The sequence below is a fragment of the Rhinoderma darwinii genome, chromosome 1, assembly GCF_050947455.1.
Source record: "Rhinoderma darwinii isolate aRhiDar2 chromosome 1, aRhiDar2.hap1, whole genome shotgun sequence".
NCBI lineage: Eukaryota > Metazoa > Chordata > Amphibia > Anura > Rhinodermatidae > Rhinoderma > Rhinoderma darwinii.
Genome location: NC_134687.1, coordinates 306,642,516 through 306,662,918, shown reverse-complemented (window position 1 = coordinate 306,662,918; position 20,403 = coordinate 306,642,516). Strand labels below are relative to the sequence as shown.

The window sequence follows — 20,403 nt, the reverse complement described above, 5'->3', positions numbered from 1 at the left end:
ACTGTGATCTTGGGAACATTCGGAGCAGCAGAATTTTTTTGTACCATTCTCCAGATCTGTGCCTCCACACTATCCTATCTCTGAGCTCTACAGGCAGTTCTTTCCTCCTCGTGGCTTGGTTTGTGCTCTGATATACATTGTCAGTGGTGACACCTTATATAGACAGGGGTGTATCTTTCCAAATCATGTCCAATCAAGGTGTAGAAATATTTCAAAGATAATCTAAAGAAATCTGAGGCCCCCAGAGCTAAATTGCAAGTGTCATAACAAAGGGTCTGAATACTTATGTCCATGCAAAATTTAGAGTTTTTCATTTTTACTAAATTTGCAAAAAATTTCTGAAATTCTGTTTTCACTTTGTCATTATGGGGTATTGAGTGCAGAATGATGGGGGGAAACTTTTATTTTATTTTAGCACAAGGCCTCAACATAACAAAATGTGAAAAAACTGAAAGGGTTTGAAGTCAATTTTAGCTTAATATTTTCCAGTTGTCGGCCAATAATGTTGTGTATGGGGCCTTCTGACTCCCCTCGATCTTTCTTTCTATCAAAGTGAACCTGGACGCTTGGCCAAGCTCAACGTGCATGTTTAAAGTGGAGTCAGGTGACATAGCTATGGGCCGCAAGCTATCTCATGTATATTGTTCATACGTAGCTATGTGATGGGAGTCGGATTCATGCACTCAAAAGATCACAACATGCTCTCGTTCTAGCAACCCCCAACAATCGCAACTCCTTACATTTTTCTATGACGTATCAGAAGGTTTATTTATTTTTTTTTTTTTTTAAAAAAGGACTGTGACCTTTTAATGTTACAGTGCTAACTGAATACCACCATTGTAAACTGAAGCCTTTTATACAGAGTAACCGATATTCAAAATATAATTCATTGTACGTCTAATTCCTTCAAGTGCACTTACACACACAGATTTTACACAGGTTTCTTAAAAATGAATAAAAAAATGGACCTGCATAATATAATCATTAACACCTTAAAATCATAACAATAGGGAAGATCCCATTTGAGGGCAACGACAGAATCTATAACTTAGGCCCCATGCACACAACCGTACAAAATCTCCGTAATTGCGGACCGTAATACAGTCTGCAATTCGGACCCATTCAGTTCTTTTGGCCACTGACACCTTTCTGTATCGCTACGGATAGGTGTCCACGCCGTAGAACTGTACCGCAAAAGATGGAACATGTTCTATCTTTTGCGTTTTACGGGCTGTACTCCCATACTTTGTACGGAAGAATGGGCCGAAAATGCGGCCTGTGGATGTCGACGCCACGGCCGTGTGCATGAGGCCTTGGGCCCCATGCTCACGACCGTATTTTCATCAGTAATTACGGTCGGTAATTACGGACAGTAGTTACGGACCCATTCATTTTTATTGGCTACGGACATATTTCAGTATTTTTACTGATGGGTGTCCATGCTGAAAAAATTATAGAACCTGTCCTATTCTTGTCAGTAATTACGGCACGGACTCTCCCAAAGAAGTCTATTGGAGCTTTCATAAATACGGACGGCTACGGATGTGCATCCCTAAATTGTCCGTATTTACGGAAGTGTTGCTATGCAACATGTTGGTGACATAATTTGCAGCCTCCCTTCTTTTTTTTTTTAACGGATCCCTACATACGGATGCAATACAGACCGGATTCCAATCCATAAATATGGATGCCTACAGATCTGTGTTTACGGACAGTGTTTACTGATCGATGAAAATACGGTCGTGTGCATGGGGCCTTATTGTCATTATCATGGCAACTTCTCTCTGCTTGTAAAACAAAGAGAAGACTCGTCTTCCACTTCTTTTAAACCAGAATACTCAAAAGGCTAATGCTTTATCAGTATAGAGTCTATAGGTTGGGGTCATTTTATGTTTCTTGGGGTAATCTTAGCTTGATACATTTCAGAGATAATGGTGGACTTCATAGTTCCAGTAGTAAACGGAAGCTTACATTGTAAACCGTTCAGTTTTCGTTTTTTGCTCCATCAATGACATTTTTGGTTGAACATCTTGCTCTTTCAATAAGGTATGGAAAAATTGGAATCCTAGTAAGTATTGTGTCCTAGTGTTCAAACTAATGTGGAGTCCTTCCCGATCACGCCTGGTTTCCTTAGTACCATTGTTCTCATCTCTTGCGTTACGCCATTCCAGGGTCTCGTGTTCGGTTGTGTGAGTCCAGACTCAACAGAAAGTGTTCGTTGCATTCTGGGAATGTTATAGCGCTCATCCCTGTTGCTGTTGCACATGCTCTCACTCGGTTTCACCACACACTGGGCATTGTTAAATAGCGGAGAAAGCGTTTGTGGTTTCAGCTGCTGCTGCTGGAGGAATGGAGGGTAGGAGAATTCACGGTGGATCTCCGGATGTGGTCGCGCTGGTGACATTTCTTTATCATTGTTGAGGTCAGAGGAAGGTGTGGAATCATTTAGGTCTGTTTCATGGGCTGAATCATTTTCGTAGAGTGTACTTGCCACATGGTCATGGTTCTGGCAGGTGACCTGTGAGGCTTTGTGTAGCGTATGAGCCACTGTCACTATCATAAAAATGGAGCCCATACTGAGAATACAGGAGCTGGCTATTCCTGTTTCAATTTCAAACAGGATTAACATGTAAAGTGAGAGGGCTGCGGAAAGATAAAAGAAAAAGTTACACAGATTATATGTAGGTATAATGATGGGGTTATATTATATGCAACTTCCTTATGCAGTGCCCACCAAAAGTACCGGAACACCCTCATAACTCTTGAACGGCTCGAGGTAGAGGGTTGAAATTGGTGGGATTTAATTGGGTCATAAAATCTACCAGTTAACGCCAGAAAAAAACACCCCACCCCCTTGGGGCAGTGGGGTGGGCGGGGGCAGCAAAATCTTAAATGGCACGGCGGGGTCGAGTGGGGGCTCATTTGAAAGCTCTTCAATACAAAAACAATGCCTTTTTTTCAAATGATTTTAAGATGGGATATTTTTCGCTGAGATATTTAACTTTAAAGTTATCTTCATTATCGGCTACCGCCGGTGTTGGCATTACCCAAAATGTACCACGCAGGTAAAATCCTAAATGTGTGTGGGCGCGTGTGTGTGTGTGAGCTTGGGAATGTCACATCAAGATAACTTTAAATTACGTATTATTAGGATCGGCCTCGGCGATACAAAATGGACCTTGTCTACGATTGTAACTTGATTTCATGTGTACACATTTCGGTAGTCGCTTGTTGTGCTCCACTCGAAACAGATGTATGGGGATTATCATGTGCAGTGAGCAGAACATCTAAAGCTTTTTCATCATTACTCGCATGTTTGGGTCTTCCGGATCTTGGTGCGTCTTTAATTGAACCCGTTATTTTTGAAACGATGAACAGTTCTTGTAACAGTTGACAATGAAATTGGATCACGGATAGGATAAGTGGCATTGAAAAAAGCCGCTACTTCTCGATAGGATCTTATTTTTTCTTCACCATACCTTCTCATCATTAATAAAGTGATCCTTTCCGTTTCGATCAAATGCATTTTGTGATATGACGATAGAAATGTACAAAAATTAAAATTACTCTCCGAATTAGCGCTCTCTGAAATTCACAAGCGACTACCGAAATGTGTACACATGAAATCATGTTCCAATCGTAGACCAGGTACCATTTTGTATCGCCGAGGTCGATTTGTAATAATACGTAATTTAAAGTCACCTCAATGTGACATTCCCAAGCTCACACACACACACGCACACTTAGGATTTTACCTGCGCGGTACATTTTGGGTAATGCTAATGTCAGGGATCATTACCATGTATATTGTTTGCAAAAATATTATCCTCACACATATGTATATACATTTCAGTTCTTTGTGTAATATACTGCTATATAACAAGTTCTTTGTTCATGACGGACACGCCTATGGAGACACCGCCCCTGGAATGAAAGAGGAATGCACAGAAGAACTTACAGCTGAGGAGCCGATGGGGCTTAAGCACGTGCCACATCTCTAGGGAGGAGACATGTGTCTCTTTGTGTTCTTTGTTCTAAAATAAAGTGCAGTTGTGTAATGGCAGGAAGGAGGTGAAGGGAACAAGTGAGCCCTAATCTACCCACCGCCCTGTCCCTGCCTACTTGCAACGACCCGCCCTAGGCGACGGGGTACAACTTGGCGGCGGTCCCTACGCTGTCTAAGTGCAAGGGAGTACAAACAGGGAACACGCAAGGGAATACAGTAGCCCACGGAACGCCGCGAGGAAACGGAGCGGTGAATGAGCCAGTCAGGATCAGGAAGTAGTGGAGTATACAAACGGGAGCACGGAGCAGAAGCAAGCCAGGGGCAGAGCAACGCAGGATAAACGGAACTGAAGCAAGGCAGAAGCAGGCTGGAGAAAGGCAGCAGTGGGGCCAGGAATCCAAGAAGAATAACAAGCAAGGAGGAAGAGAAAACGGCAGGTATAAATGGACAGGGGGCGGAGCTAACTCTGACTGACCAGGCCGCGATAGGCTCTCCCACTCCTGAGCCTGCCACCCTGATTGGTGGGAGCAGGTGTCAGTCTCAGAGGTCTGGCCTCAGGTGTCGACTGATTAATCCTGGGAGTATACCCAGACGTAGTGCCTGGCAGATCCTTTACTGTTGACTTCCTGTCCTATCTGAGGAAAGCTGTGTACCAACTGCTCTGGCTGGTTTACTTCTTTCCAGGCATGCATTCAGATTTCTATTTACAGAGGTGGTTATTCGGTGTGAAATAACAGGAAGAAGGAAGCTACCCTGAAATACGGAACTGACACTAACACCGGCGGTAGCCGATAATTAAGATGATAACTTTAAAGTTAAATATCTCAGCGAAAAAAAAATCCTATCTCCAAAATCGAATGCGACATTGTTTTGAATGAAATCATATTGAAAAGAGCTGTCAAATGAGCCCCCCCCCCCCGTTCAATTTAAGATTTTGCTGCCCCCGCACACCCCACCGCCTCCAAGGGTGTTTTTTTTTTTTTTTTTGTGCGTTAACTGGTAGATTTTATGACCCCATTAAATCCCACCAAATTTCAACCCTCTACCTCGAGCCGTTCAAAAGTTATGAGGGTGTCCCGGAACTTTTGGTGGGCTCTGTATAAAACAATTTTCTTTCCAACCAAATTACTGGCTGCATCCTGTTAAACAGGCAGTGCCTTCCAGGGGCTCACTTAGTTCTGCAAGGCGACAGTCCTGTATGTTGAGGTGTTTTTATGGTTCTGAATATCACACATTTTAATGCAAGCTTTTTTTAAAGTCTAGCCATATAAAAAAATATATTAAAATATTTCAGTATTCACACTGGCAAATAGAGCACATACAATACACAGAAATTTACTGTTTTCTAAACCTCACTTGTCAGCTTTGCTCAGTAGACTGGGACAAGGTTAGCAGAGGGCGGGGATTTAGAGGGGTTGTCCAAAATTAGAAAAAATAAATTGGCTTTTTTTCCAGGAACAGTGCCACACCTGTCCATGGGTTGTATCTGGTATTCCAGTTCAGCCCATTCACTTGAAGGAGGATGAGCTGCAATATCAAACACAGCCCATGGACAGACATAGTGCTGTTTCAGATAAAAGCAAACTTTTTTTGTTCTGTTCTTGTACAACTCCTCTATTGTATTGCTGTTGGTCTTTATAAGGCAGGATCGTTACACCATACATACACACACACACACACACATACTCTGTATGCATTTCCCCTTCCACTCCCTGGGGAGGCGGCGGTGCTCCATCACTTCCTGAAGACTGTAATAGTCTGACATTTATCTCCCATTCATTGCTGTTGTACTGTCTTCTACCTTCTTTAAAACCCTTGACGATATGTGACGGAACTGTGCGTCATAGCCGTCAAGGGGGAGTATGGACTGAGTGGTTGTTGGCTGTATGTTACAACTGACACCTCACTGCTATGGCCGGTAGCAGAGAGCACTCTGATCCCGGCCATTTTACCACTTAGATGCTGCAGACAAAAGCGACGGTGCATCTAAGCTGTTAGAAAGAGGGGCGGCTGTCTCTATCAGCCTATTGGCCCTCCCACATTGTGATTGCTGGGGTGTCAATGAAGGCCCCCAGGTCTGCATCTTTCTGCTCCTATTAAGCCCTGCAAGAGACAGGACCCGTTAAAAGCACAATACCCTGCAATACGTAAGCAGTGTATGGTACCGGTGATCAAACGATTTCTTGTTCAAGTCCCCCAGGGCAACTAAAAAAAATAAAAAAGAATAAAAGTTTAAAATAACAAATTTTTCCCCCTAAAGGGATGTAAAAACAAAAAAAAATAACATAATTGGTATTGCAGCGTTCATAAAGTCCATACTATTCTAACAAAACGCTATATAACCAGCACGGTGTACACCGTGTAAAAAGAAAAAATGCCGGAATTGCTAATTTTGAGTCCTCTTCAAAAAACTGGAATTAAAAATGATCAAGAAGTTTCATGTACACAAAAATGGTACCAATAAAAATAACAGTTCGCTCCGCAAAAAATAAGCCCTCACTTCATGGAAAAATAAAGCTATGGCTCTCAGAATATTGCAACACAAAACTAATTTCTTTTCAACAAATCGTTTCTTTGTAAAAGTTGTAAAACATAAAGAAAACTATATAAATTTGATATCACTATAATAATATTAACCTACAGATAGAATTATATTGCTTATACCGCACGGTAGGGCTGGGCAATTATGACCTAAATCATAATACTGATTAATTGAACATGTAACCTCGATTATAATTATTAAACAATTTTAGGCTATGCCCCTTTTTACATGCCACGCCCCCTATTTGCACGCCACACCATTGAATTAATACAGATCCCCTGAGCCTGCAGTATACTACTTTATATAATATACGCCCGACACTGCCCCTCACACAGTATAATGCTTCCATAGCTGCGCCCACACAGTATAATATCTTTATAGCTGCCGCCACACGGTATAATGTCTCTGTAGCTACCCGCACGCAGTATAATGCCTCAATAGTGTCTAATAAAAACAATAAAATACGCACGCATATTTTCAGATTCCGCTGGACTTCTGCCATATACTGGCGTTACAGGCAACCTATTGGTCCACAGGGTCCTCAATGCCCGCCCGATTTACTTTCTTGTTTCGCCTCAATGCCCACGCGCCACAGCAAGCAGGCAGTGCCCGTGCCAGTGGTATATAAACAGATGATGGCGGTTATATACAGGGATGATGGGGGTACCTGTATGTTACCCCCATCATCCCTGTATGTTACCCCCATCATCCCTGTATATAACATCCATGTATATAATAACTCCCATCATCCATGTATATACAATTGGAGCTAAAGAAGTAAATAAGCAGACATTGAGGCGGAAAAAAAAAAAGTAAATGGGACGGGCATTGAGGATACTGTGGACCAATAGGATGCCTCAAACGCCAGTATTTGGCAGAAGTCCAGCAGGATCTGAAAATATGCGTGCCGGGCCACTCACTGCTCGGGACAGACAAGCGCGAGGCAGTGACGTCATCACGCCTGTCTGCGCCAACCAGTGAGTGGTCGGCATTACAAAGTGAATAGTAGAGCAGGGAACTGACTGCTCCCTGCTGTACTATAGGATTCAACTGTATCTGCATCCTGTAGACGTCCGCTATCTGAGCTATATTTCGTTTTTTTTCCGATTAATTGCCCAGCCCTACTGCATGGTGAATGCTGGAAAAAAAGAAACCCAAAATACAATGAAGGAATCGCTATGTTTTTTTCCCATTCCACCCCACAACCATTCTTTTTCGTTTCACAATACAGTATATGGTACATTAAAAGGTGGCAAAAAAATCTACAACTCGCCCTGCAAAAGTTAAGCCCTCATACGACTATGTCAATGGAAAAATAAAAACGTTATGGCTTTGGAATGTGAGGAGAAAAAAAAACTAAAATGAAAAATGGCTGCGGAGGGAAGGGGTTAATCTAATCAATGATACATGATACACTCCCGTAAGATTACGAATTTTTTTCCCCATTTTATTTATAAAGTACCAGTATATTCAGTAGTGCTGCATACAGATTTTAATCCCTTACATCAATCGTATATACAGTATAGTATTTGGTAATGAACATGTAGTAAATTGAGTTTTGAAAGGGGAGAGAGTGTGGAAAATATGAAGACTTATGTTAGTTGCTCCAGCTCCAACTGGCCACGATGGGATATCTGAAGAGGAAAAAAATTAGATGTAGCAACACTTGTCCATTGGCTCTGGTGGTATTATCACTTGGCCACATTTAAAGTTAATGGGGATGAGCTGCAATACCAAACACAACCCATAGGCAAGATTGGTACAGCCATGTTTTTCTAATCTCAAACCCTTAAAAAAAATCTATGGGACTGCATTTTACTTGCCCTATGCTCCAGTCACATTTAAAGGGGTCTTCAGTGAGAAGAAATTGATGGCCTATTCTCAGGATAGGCCATCAAGATCTGATCGGTGGCGGTCAGACTCTCGGCACCCCCGCCGATCAGCTGTTTTAAAGTGCCGAGTGCAGATTCCTCTTCATTCCTGTCGCTGCTCTGTACTGTGAATCACCCACACACTTTTAGCGGCAGTTCACAGTGTTAGGGTATGTTCACACGGCGGGGGTCCGTAACGGCTGAAATTACGGGGATGTTTCAGCCTGAAAACATCCCCGTAATTTCAGCCGTACCGGCATGTGCAGGCGCTTGAACGCCGCGTCAATTACGGCCGTAATTAGCGCTGCTATTCATTGGAGTCAATGAATAGCGGCTCCAATTACGGCCAAAGAAGTGACAGGTCACTTCTTTGACGCGGGCGTCTAGTTACGCGCCGTCATTTGACAGCGGCGCGTAAATATACGCCTCGTGTGAACAGACAAACGTCTGCCCATTGCTTTCAATGGGCAGATGTTTGTCAGCGCTATTGAGGCGCTATTTTCAGACGTAATTCGGGGCCAAAACGCCCGAATTACGTCCGTAAATAGGCCGTGTGAACATACCCTTAGGGTATGTTCACACGGCGAGGGTCCGTAACGGCTGAAATTACGGCGATGTTTCAGCCTGAAAACATCCCCGTAATTTCAGCCGTACCGGCATGTGCAGGCGCTTGAACGCCGCGTCAATTACGGCCGTAATTAGCGCTGCTATTCATTGGAGTCAATGAATAGCGGCTCCAATTACGGCCAAAGAAGTGACAGGTCACTTCTTCTACGCGGGCGTCTATTTACGCGCCGTCATTTGACAGCGGCGCGTAAATATACGCCTCGTGTGAACAGACAAACGTCTGCCCATTGCTTTCAATGGGCAGATGTTTGTCAGCGCTATTGAGGCGCTATTTTCAGACGTAATTCGGGGCAAAAACGCCCGAATTACGTCCGTAAATAGGCCGTGTGAACATACCCTTACAGCATTTTCCCATTCACTTACTGTGGCCCCTTCAAAACAGCTGTAATACTGTGAATTGCGCTAACAGTGTGTTGGCGTTTTGAGAGTATTGAGCTCCTTCATTAATATGATGTACCAGTTCTTGGCATGAAATCATAAACAATCTAATTCCTTAGGGCTGGAAACAAACTGAGGTATACCAATAATATCTTACCTGCTAAGTACAGTGAAAGTCCAAGGCAGAAGAGGCAGACTGCAGATTGCCGGATACTCCGGTTATCTAGCAGGAACCATTCGCACCTGCACAGAGACAAATATATTATTGTGAGAACAGAAACAAATATGATGGATTAAGTGGAATATATATATAACATATATATATATATATATATATATATATATATATATATATATATATATATATACACCAGAAGGTTCCCTGCTGTTCATGATTGCCCTGCGCCACATGGCCGCAGTGGTGACGTGTCATTCATAGTGAAGCGTATTCTAACCTGCCTGAATTTCAGGTTTTGGTGTGACAAATTTGTTATTCATATAAATTTGTTATACATATTAGTATTGAGTATCTTCACTTAGTTCTAGTGTACAGTTTCTGTTCTTACCTGCAACCTTGGGGCAGGTGACGCTAACTTCTAGGAAGTCATTGACCCATATAGAGGGCTAGCTAGAGGTTCTTACCTTAAGGCAGGGAAGGAGTACATTTTATTCTGGCGTATGTTGCCTTTAAATTTGTAGTCACTTGCCACATTGCAATATGTATGGCATAGTAAGGTCAAGAATTAAAGGCTATGTCAACCTTTGCAACCAATATATTTTAAGCACCTTTGCAAATAGTCTTGAATAAAAATATTGTACTGTTTTGTGTCTACAGCTCCCGCTCAGACATATGTGTCTCCATGGAAACACATTCTGTTTAGTCTGATCCTGCAGTCCTACTACATACCATCTGTGCCCAACTTTCTGCTAACTTACCGAATGTATGTAAACTAGAGGTAGGGGGCAAATGGAAGGTAGTATGACTTCAGAATCCGACTACACACAGAGTCTGTTTGTAGACTGTCTCCATGGAGACACATTGGTCTACATAAGAGATGAATACACAAAATGGTAAGGATATTTCCAATCAAGGCTATTTAAAAAGTTTATTTAAGATAAATTGGAGCAATTAAAAAAACAAAAAAAACAACAACTTGATATAGCCTTTTAAAAAAACAAAAAAAAAACACTGAAAAATATTTTAAAAATAGCCGAATAAAAACTGTCCAAAAAAAAAAGTTCCATGACAGTTCAACTCATTTTCCCTTTGCACACAGCTGCTTGAAAAGGGAAACAAAAAATGGTTACAATAACATAATAAGCCCTACTCCTGTTTTCACTCTCTCTGTACCTCTAGTGTCTGCAAGTGCTGGTGCATAACAATGCGAGCCTCCCGCCTTTCACTTCTATGGTCAGTGACACATCCAGATTTCCACAGATGTCACTTTCTCTTTGCAAGTCAGAGTTCCTCTTTAAGTCATCACACAAGAGTACACCTCAGAAACTTATATTTTCAGGTTTTTATTTTAAGGGAAATGTAAGAAATATTAATTTGGATACCAACAAGTCTCACATTTGTGGGTTTCTTGTTTTGCCCTTTATTGGACATAGGTTATATTTTTTTTAAATGATTGCTACTGTGTCTAAAATTGCCTGTGACGGGACCGTCCCCCTACTGTTGACTGTGAGGAGTTAATGGTCATGTGGAGTCTAACACGCTAGAAGCAGCTCCATGCTGGGACATTGTTTTCAGGAGCTGCTCAGAACAAAGGGTGAGCATCTGAAAACTGGGGCAGAGACTAGGGAGGCAAAGAGCAGGTTCTTAAAATGCACGGCTGCAGCGTGAGCTACATGTAATGAGGGGGTTGATGGAGGCCGCTGTGTACTATTCTAGGAGACCATGTTCTCCGCATCAGATTCATTTTATAATGTCTTATTAGAATAGGGTTGTAACCTTGCTCTGGCAAGAGCTGAGACGTGTTCTGCTGTGGACGAAAAAACACAATCTCCAGGATTGGTCACATCTAAAAATATATAATGTTCCCTATGTGACAGTGATTCTCAATTTAGCAGTTAATTTTTACGTATAGAAATTTGGTGGTGCCCACTATTTGTTCCAATGCCACATTGGCCATCTAAATGTTTGCGTTACCGTAGTCTAATATTCAAGATCCAACAAGTTGTGACCTAGTATATGACCGAGAAGAGAACAGATGCCAATACACAAGAACATTTAGAAAATGAGCAAAATATTTTATTCAAAATGACATATACATACAAAATGATAAAAAGAATCCATGAACCAACAGGTTAAAAAGACCAAACCGCCATACAATGTATAAGGAAGGTAACGTCTGAAGTTGACGTATAATAATGACAACCAAAAGATATGATCTAATAATCAGGGTACATAAATGCATAAGTATGAATGAGACATTGGTGAAAAAATGCAAGAAAATGTGTGAACATCAAGCACATACCCATTGATCAACCAGATGGAAGCACGGCGATGTGTCTGCCCCAACGCGCGTTTCGGCGCAACTGCCCCCCAGACGAAGGCAGTTGCGCCGAAACGCGCGTTGGGGCAGACACATCGCCGTGCTTCCATCTGGTTGATCAATGGGTATGTGCTTGATGTTCACACATTTTCTTGCATTTTTTCACCAATGTCTCATTCATACTTATGCATTTATGTACCCTGATTATTAGATCATATCTTTTGGTTGTCATTATTATACGTCAACTTCAGACGTTACCTTCCTTATACATTGTATGGCGGTTTGGTCTTTTTAACCTGTTGGTTCATGGATTCTTTTTATCATTTTGTATGTATATGTCATTTTGAATAAAATATTTTGCTCATTTTCTAAATGTTCTTGTGTATTGGCATCTGTTCTCTTCTCGGTCATATATTATGTTTTGGATGCCTTATGGGTATACACCCCTGGATCTGGTTCATATTTAACATGCTTGCTGACAGCCGCACTCTTACTTTATTTTGAACCATTCTAGATCCATGCTGTGCTTTTTGGTCATATAAGTTGTGACCTAGTGTACGGACTGAAGAAAAGACTGTTCTCGATATAAAAGATGACACTTTTTCTTTCAATGAGTTAGTTATGACTCTCCTGAAATACATTCTGCCAGGGCATTGTAAGGTATTTTATGAGGGTTAACGTTATTCATTTTAATGTACTCACCTCCTGGAATCTGGGTCCTCACGACAAACCTCCGCAGTGAAATAGGAGTGAAGCAGACACAGCAAGAGACAACTGGTGTTGAGTGCAAGACATAGAGCAGCCAGTACAGCTGAAGCTGGCAGTAAGATCCTACCAGCGGCAGGGCCTAGCCCCGCAGTGAGCTCCCCTTGTTTTGTCGCAGTTTGAACTTGGAAGATTAGTATAACTGAAAGCGAGGCCATGATGGCAGCCAAAATGCCGAAAAGAGCAAGGACTATAATAGACTGATGGCTGTAGTGAGAAGGCATTTTTGGTCTCCTTGCAGAAGTGTGTTAGGATAATGTAGAGTTTCCCTATTACTCTAGAATAAAGCAACTGACCACTTCCGCTCTATAAAGATATTTGATCACTTATGTATACCGACTCTACAACTTTTTGATTATAATAAAAGCGCACATTACAACCTTACAGAGCAAGGAAATGACAATAGCAAATACAGTATTTCCTAATACATCTAGTAATATAATATATCAACAACAGTAACTGCCATACAAGACAGTGCTATGCTGTGTGATACACATATCAACAGCATTGAGTGTAGAGCTATACCGTACAGAAACTGGTCCGTATATACATGAATTTGCAAATACAAAAACGTTCTCCTAAATCAGGACTAAACATAAAAAAGCAGGCTGTAAATGATATACATAATGACCGATACAAGCAACAACGTATGCATATACACAAAAGTGAGTGTATAAAAGTACAAGTACAGTTGGCAAACCTAGTATACAAAATCTATATGAAGCCGTACATAAAACATCCCTTTAAATGAATAACATAATTAAAACAATTAAGAGTTAACGCCACATAAAATCACACCTTACAAATCTCTGCACCAGCAACTAAAAAATGATCAGGTCAAATCTGCAAACCTCTCGAATTACCGAAATTTCCCAAACATCCGACTACAGCACCATATCAGTCTCACTCCGTCTCAACTTCTTATTTTTACCTTATCCCCTGAAAAGAACCTGCCTTTTAACCTCTTGATGGACGCCTGAAAATGAGCTCCTGAGATTGTTTTGATCAGTGGAATAATATATAAAATTTGGACAAATAGAGAGAGAGTTCTGAAAAGATTGCCTCGTTTCCCAGATTCTTGGAAACTCTGGGGTTTCCAACAGGATAAAAGAAGGAATCTCTGAATTGTTTGGTCCAGGCACAGGAGGAGGGGGCAGGGGCGGGAATTTCAACGGTCTTTTTAACCTCTTCCCCAGCCAGAAATCATTGAGCATTGTCAATTGATTTTTAGAAATATTTAGTGCAAACCAGAGTCCTCAGAATACTAAATCTAAGATTGTTCTTTAGAATTGTCTAGTTAGATTTTAGAAATCTATAAGAATCAAGACATTGTAACACTGTGGTTTGGTACATATTAATAACAATCAAATATGCCAAATAAGTGCACCAAAATTGTAGAATAATAAGCTAAATCTAGACCTACCATATAGGCCAGTCGTGGGAAATTTTAATTGTAGGAAATTTAGTGCTACATTTAAAAAATTTACTTCAGACTATTATTGTCAACATTTCAGCATGAAAGAAAATGTTATACGAAAGACACTTTTCATACACGACTCTCGGAGGTTTTAGACTGGAAGCAGCAAAAAAATTTGAAGGACATCTGGATTGTATTCTAATTTCAATTCTGAGGAACAAATATTCTTTTATCTAGAAATGATTGGATGTTATTGAATAGACTTTTTAAAAGGAAGATGGAGTAAAGGGCTAGCACTCCATGTCAGTTACCCATCTGCTATCTTTTCTTCTTTATTCAAAAGTCCTGTTTTGACCTATCCATCACAACGCCTTTTTAGACAAAGACGTGGATTATCTTCACTGGTCTTCAAGGGAGGTAAAAAGAGAATTGGCTATTAACTCAAGCATTTTATATTTTTAAAACTTCCAAGAAGGGGTAAGGTCTAACCTTGTGAAGCGTTCATAGCACATCATTTCAGAAAACAGAAATTAACTATATGACTATAATATTAGTTACAGATTCACCCATCTTTACTTAAAGGGGTAATCCAGTTTCGGCTAAGTTTATACACTTTTCCAATATACTTTGTTTATCAATAAGTCACAATTTCAAGGTCTTTGCTAGCGGTCATTTAATTCCAATAATTTTTTATTTCAGTGGATAAATATCTGGTCATGTGTGTGCACAGTTCGTTACAAGACACTGCCCTGATAATGGTATTGCACCTGTGTGATCATTAACTCCTTCCCACTTTGGCCACTTTTGACCTTCCTGACAGAGCCTCATTTTTCAAATCTGACATATTTCACTTTATGTGGTAATAACTTTGGAATGCTTTCACCTATCCAAGCAATTCTGAGATTGTTTTCCCGTGACACATTGGACTTTATGTTACTGGCAAAATTTGCTCGAAACATTCAGTATTTAATTGTGAAAAACACCAAAATGTAGCGAAAAATTGCAAAAATTTGCATTTTTCTAAAATTAAATCTATCTGCTTGTAAGACAGGCAGTTATACCACACAAAATTGTTGCTAATTAACATCCCCCATATGTCTACTTTAGGTCGGCATTGTTTTTTGAATATCATTTTATTTTTCTAGGACGTTACAAGGCTTAGAACTTTAGCAGCAATTTCTCACATTTTCAAGAAAATTTCAAAAGGCTATTTTTGCAGGGACCAGTTCAGTGGTGAAGTGGCTTTGAGGGCCTTATATATTTAAAAAAAAACAACAAGTCACCCCATTTTAAAAACGTCAACCCTCAAAGTGCTCAAAACAGCATTTAGAAAGTTTCTTAACTCTTTAGACGTTTCACAGGAATTAAAGCAACGTAGAGGTGAAATGTACAAATTAATTTTTATTATTTTTTTGCATAAATTCATTATGAATCCATTTTTTTTTTGTAACACAAAGTTTTACCAGAGAAATGCAACTTAATATATATTGCCCAGGTTCTGCAGATTAGGAAATATCCCACACGTGCCCTAATTTGGTAATGTACTGAAACACAGGCCTGAGAAGCAAAGTAGCACCTAGCGGATTTTGGGGCCTTCTTTTTATTAGAATATATTTTAGGCACCATGTCCGGTTTGAAGGGCTCTTGAGGTGCCAAAACAGTAGAAATCCTCCAAAATTGACCCCATTTGGGAAACTACACACCTCAAGGAAATGATCTAGGGGTATAGTGAGCATTTTGACCGCACAGGTTTTTTTGCAGAAATTATTGGAATTAAGCCATGAAAATTAAAAGCTACATCTTTTGAAAGGAAATGTGGGTTTAGATAATTGTTTTTTCATTTTCACAAGGACTAAAGGGGAAAAAGCACGCAAAGTTTGTAAAGAAATTTTTCCCGAGTAAAACAATACCCCACATGTGGTCATAAACGGCTGTTTGGACACACGGCAGGGCTTAGAAGGGAAAGAGCGCTATTTGGCTTTTGGAGATTACATTTAGCAGGAATGGTTTGCAGAGGCCATGTCACGTTTGCAAAGCCCCTGAAGGACCAAAACAGAGAAAATGCCCAAAAAGTGAATTCATCTAGGGGTGTAGTGAGCATTTAGACCCCACAGGTGTTTCATAGAATTTCTTAGAATTGGGCAGTGAAAATAAAAACAATCCCTTTTCTTCAATAAGACGCATATTTAGCTCAAAATGTTTAATTTTCTTAACAAATAAATGAAAAAAAGAACACCAACATTTGTGAAGCAATTTCTCCGGAGTACGGTAATACCCCATATGTGGTCATAAACTGCTGTTTGGGCACACGGCAGGGCTCAGAAGGGAAGAAGCGGCATTTGGCTTTTGCTGGATTGGTTTCTGGTCGCTATGTCGCATTTGCAAAGCCCCTGTGGGACCAAAACAGTGGGAACCACCCAGAAGTGACCACATTTTGGAAACTGCACCCCTCAAGGTATTCACCTAGGGGTGTAGTGAGCATGTTAACCCCGCAAGTGTTTTTCAGAAATTAGTGTGCACTCGATGTTGCAGAGTGAAAATGGGATTTTTTTCCATAAATATGCCAATATGTGGTGCCCAGCTTGTGCCACCATAACAAGAAAGCTCTCTAATTATTATGCTGTGTTTCCCGGTTTTAGAAACACCCTAAATGTGGCCCTAATCTTTTGCCTGGACATTTGACAGGGCTCAGGATTGAAAGAGTACCATGTAAAATTAAGGCCTAATTTCTTGATTTACAAAGTATTGGTTCACAATTGCAGAGATTCTGATGTGAAATAATAAAAGAAACCCGTGAGAAGTGACCCCATTTTGGAAACTGCACCCCTCAAGGCATTTATTAAGGGGTGTAGTGAGTATTTTCACCCTACAGGACTTTTCCATAAATGATTGCGCTGCGGATGGTGAAAAGTAAAAATTTAAAATTTTCCCTAGATATGCCAATTCAGTGGGAAATATGTCGTGCCCAGCTTGTGCCACTGTAGACAGGGCCGCCATCAGGAATTTCAGGGCCCCCTACAGCTAAATTTTCTGGGCCCCCCTACCGTGGCACCGCCTGTTAACGGTACTCCGTCCAGCACTATATCATGGTACTCAGGGCCGCCATCAGGGGGGGTATTATGGGTACTGATGTGAGAGGCCCGGCCAAACCTAATTGAAAGGGGGGCCCGGCAACTGCCGCGACTTGCCTTTGGTAGAAAAAAAACAGGCCCCTGCAATGGGGCCCGTTTTTTTCACCAAAAGAATGTCGTGAGCTGCGGGCCCCCCTTTCAATTAGGTTTGGCCGGGCATCTCACATCAGTACCCATAATACCCCCCCTGATGCCGTGGGTAGCATGGGGGTCGTCATGAGGGCCGTCAAACACTGCGGCCCGTGCGACCGATCGTGCGCACCCGCAAACTCCCGCGCATGCGCACCCGCGACCGCCTGGAACCGCACACCGAATTTTGAGGCAGATTTTGACCTGCCCACACTATCTTGCCGCGTTTTTTGCCCGCGGCGATTGAGGACAGCAGACAAAAAACGCAGGGAAAAATGCATTTTCTGCCTCCCATTGATTTCGATGGGAGGTCAGAGGCAGAACCGCGGCAAGAAAGGACGTGCTGCTTTTTCTTTTTTCGGCGACTGGCTCCCATTGATTTCAGATTAAATCAATGGGAGGCGGTTTTGGAAGTTCTTTGGTGCTGATTCTGACGCAGTGTCCGAGTCAATATCAAGGCCCAAAAACTCTGTGAACTGGGCCTTATTGTTAGGGCTTATTCAGACGAACGTGTAATACATCCGTGCAACGCGCGTGATTTTCAGACTGTCAGTGATTTTCATGCAGCGTGTGTCCGTGTGTCCGCTGCGTAAAACTCACGACATGTCCGATATTTGTGCATTGTTCGCGCATCACGCACCCATTGAAGTCAATGTGTGAATGAAAATCACGGCCAGCACTTCCGCAGCAGTATAAACTATGAATGAAAACAGAAAAGCACCACGTGCTACAAACATAGAAACAGAGTGTCATAATGATGGCGGCTGCGCGAAAATCACGCAGCCGCGCATCATACGCTGCTGACACACGGAGCTGTCATGGACCTTTTGCATGCGCAAAACGCCACGTTTTTGCGCACACAAAAAGCACACGCTTGTGTGAATCTGGCCTTAGGGTAGGAACACACTAGGCATGAACACTGCGGATTTTATGCAACACATTTTATTGTGGAATGACGCTGTAGACCATGTGACTGCTGCAGCGGTCACATGGGATGAAACGTCATGACAGGCTGCGCTAAGAATAGAGGATCGCGTCACCAGGACTACGGCCGGGGTATGTCTAATTTTTTTTATAAATGTAAAAAAGTACCTTTTTTTTTTTCTCATGTGTGATTTTTGCGGCAGAACCGCAGCATTTCCACAACAGAGGAGCGGCGATTCCACAGCATACATTGACATGCTGCGGCTTAAAAAGCCACACTGCAGGTCCATTTTTTTTGCAGCGTGTGGATGAGATTTGTTCATATCTCATCCAATCTGCTGCGACTGTAATACGCTGCGGATTTTCCACAATAAAATGTGTTGCATAAAATCCGCAGTGTTCATGCCTAGCGTGTTCCTACCCTAAGGCCGGATTCACACAAGCGTGTGCTTTTTGTGTGCGCAAAAACGTGGCATTTTGCGCATGCAAAAGGTCCATAACAGCTCCGTGTGGCAGCAGCGTATGATGTGCGGCTGCGTGATTTTCACGCAGCCGCCATCATTATGACACTCTGTTTGTATGTTTGTAGCACGTGGTGCTTTTCTGTTTTCATTCATAGTTTATATGGCTGCGGAAGTGCTGGGCGTGATTTTCATGCACCCATTGACTTCAATGGGTGCGTGATGCGCGAACAATGCACAAATATAGGACATGTCGTGAGTTTTACGCAGCGGACACACGGACACACGCTGCGTGAAAATCACTGACAGTCTGCATGACCCCATAGAGTAACATAAGTCCTTGCAAGGCGCGTGAAAATCACGCGCGTTGCACGGATGTATTAGACGTTCGTCTGAATAAGCCCTAACAATAAGGCCCAGTTCACAGAGTTTTTGGGCCTTGATATTGACTCGGACACTGCGTCAGAATCAGCACCAAACAACTTCCAAAACCGCCTCCCATTGATTTAATCTGAAATCAATGGGAGCCAGTCGCGGAAAAAATAAAAAGCAGCACGTCCTTTCTTGCCGCGGTTCCGCCTCTGACCTCCCATCGAAATCAATGGGAGGCAGAAAATGCATTTTTCGCTGCATTTTTTGTCTGCTGTCCTCAATCGTAGCGGGCAAAAAACGCAGCAAAAAACGCGGCAAGATAGTGTGGGCAGGTCAAAATCTGCCTCAAAATTCTTTAAGGAATTTTGAGGCAGATTTTTTCGGCCTGCAAAATACTCTGTGTGAACAGGGCCATACATAAACAGCACTTTGAGACACTTTACTCACCGTGTCAGAAGAGCTGCTCCCACTCCTGTCCTCTTCAGGCGATGTCTTCGGTCCAGATGTCGTCCTTCACCTCCAGGCTCCAGAAAATGGCGGGGATCGTAGAACTGCCGCCGCGCAACAACTAGACTCCTCCCCCTCTCCTTACGCAGCCACGCTCTAGAGAAAAAGGAGGAGGAGGCGGAGTCGGATGAGGAGGCGGAGTCGGACGAGGAGGACGAGTCGGAGGCGGGCCAGCAGGTAAGTAGACTGCGCCGCTGTCCAGTGTGGCTGTCCTTCCCCCTAGATCTTGTGTTGCGGGCGCAAGCGGGCGGTGTTTCGCGGCGGTGATGAGAGGGGGGCCCGCAGCCCACGGCGGTGTTTCACGAGAGGGGGGCCCGCAGCTCACGACATTGTTTTGGTGAAAAAAACAGGCCCCATTGCAGGGGCCTGTTTTTTTCTACCAAAGGCAAGTCGCGGCAGTTGCCGGGCCCCCCTTTCAATTAAGTTTGGCCAGGCCCCCTACAGTAGTACCCCTAATACCCCCCTGATGGCGGCCCTGACAGTAGATACACACCCCAAAAATTGTTAAAAGGGTTCTCCCGGGTATGGTGATGCCATATATGTGGAAGTAAACGGCTGTTTGGGCGCGTTGTAGGGTTCAGAGGGGAGGGAGCGCCATTTGTCTTTTGAAGCATGGATTTGCTTGGTAGTAGTTTTGTTTGAGTATTGTTAGTGTTTCCGTTTATAATGTGGTGGCATATGTAAGCTGGGCAGAGTACATCAGGGGCATAGTCAGGTGGTATAATAATTGGGTTATTAAACAGTAGAATTATCCATAGATGTGTGTTACACATTC

At 42.3% G+C, this 20,403-nt stretch overlaps 1 protein-coding gene across 1 annotated transcript; it reads right to left on the bottom strand.

Moving 5' to 3' along the window:
* Nucleotides 1-548: 548 nt before the first annotated feature.
* TMEM221 (transmembrane protein 221) lies at nt 549-13,757 on the bottom strand. Its single transcript, XM_075851196.1, has 3 exons — nt 12,625-13,757; nt 9,582-9,667; nt 549-2,643 (listed from the first exon to the last, which is right to left on the bottom strand). Exons 1-3 carry the CDS (start codon nt 12,909-12,911, stop codon nt 2,090-2,092), a joined length of 927 nt encoding a protein of 308 aa, XP_075707311.1. The 5' UTR covers nt 12,912-13,757; the 3' UTR covers nt 549-2,089.
* Nucleotides 13,758-20,403: the final 6,646 nt, after the last annotated feature.

What these genes read in the sequence shown, in the direction of transcription:
- TMEM221 (XM_075851196.1), bottom strand. Translation starts at nt 12,911, where the DNA reads ATGCCTTCTCACTACAGCCATCAGTCTATTATAGTCCTTGCTCTTTTC. An exon ending in GAGGACCCAGATTCCAGGAG is followed by an intron (nt 9,668 to 12,624) that starts GTGAGTACATTA and finishes GTCTCTGTGCAG; the next exon opens with GTGCGAATGGTTCCTGCTAG. An exon ending in ACTTTCACTGTACTTAGCAG is followed by an intron (nt 2,644 to 9,581) that starts GTAAGATATTAT and finishes ATCTTTCCGCAG; the next exon opens with CCCTCTCACTTTACATGTTA.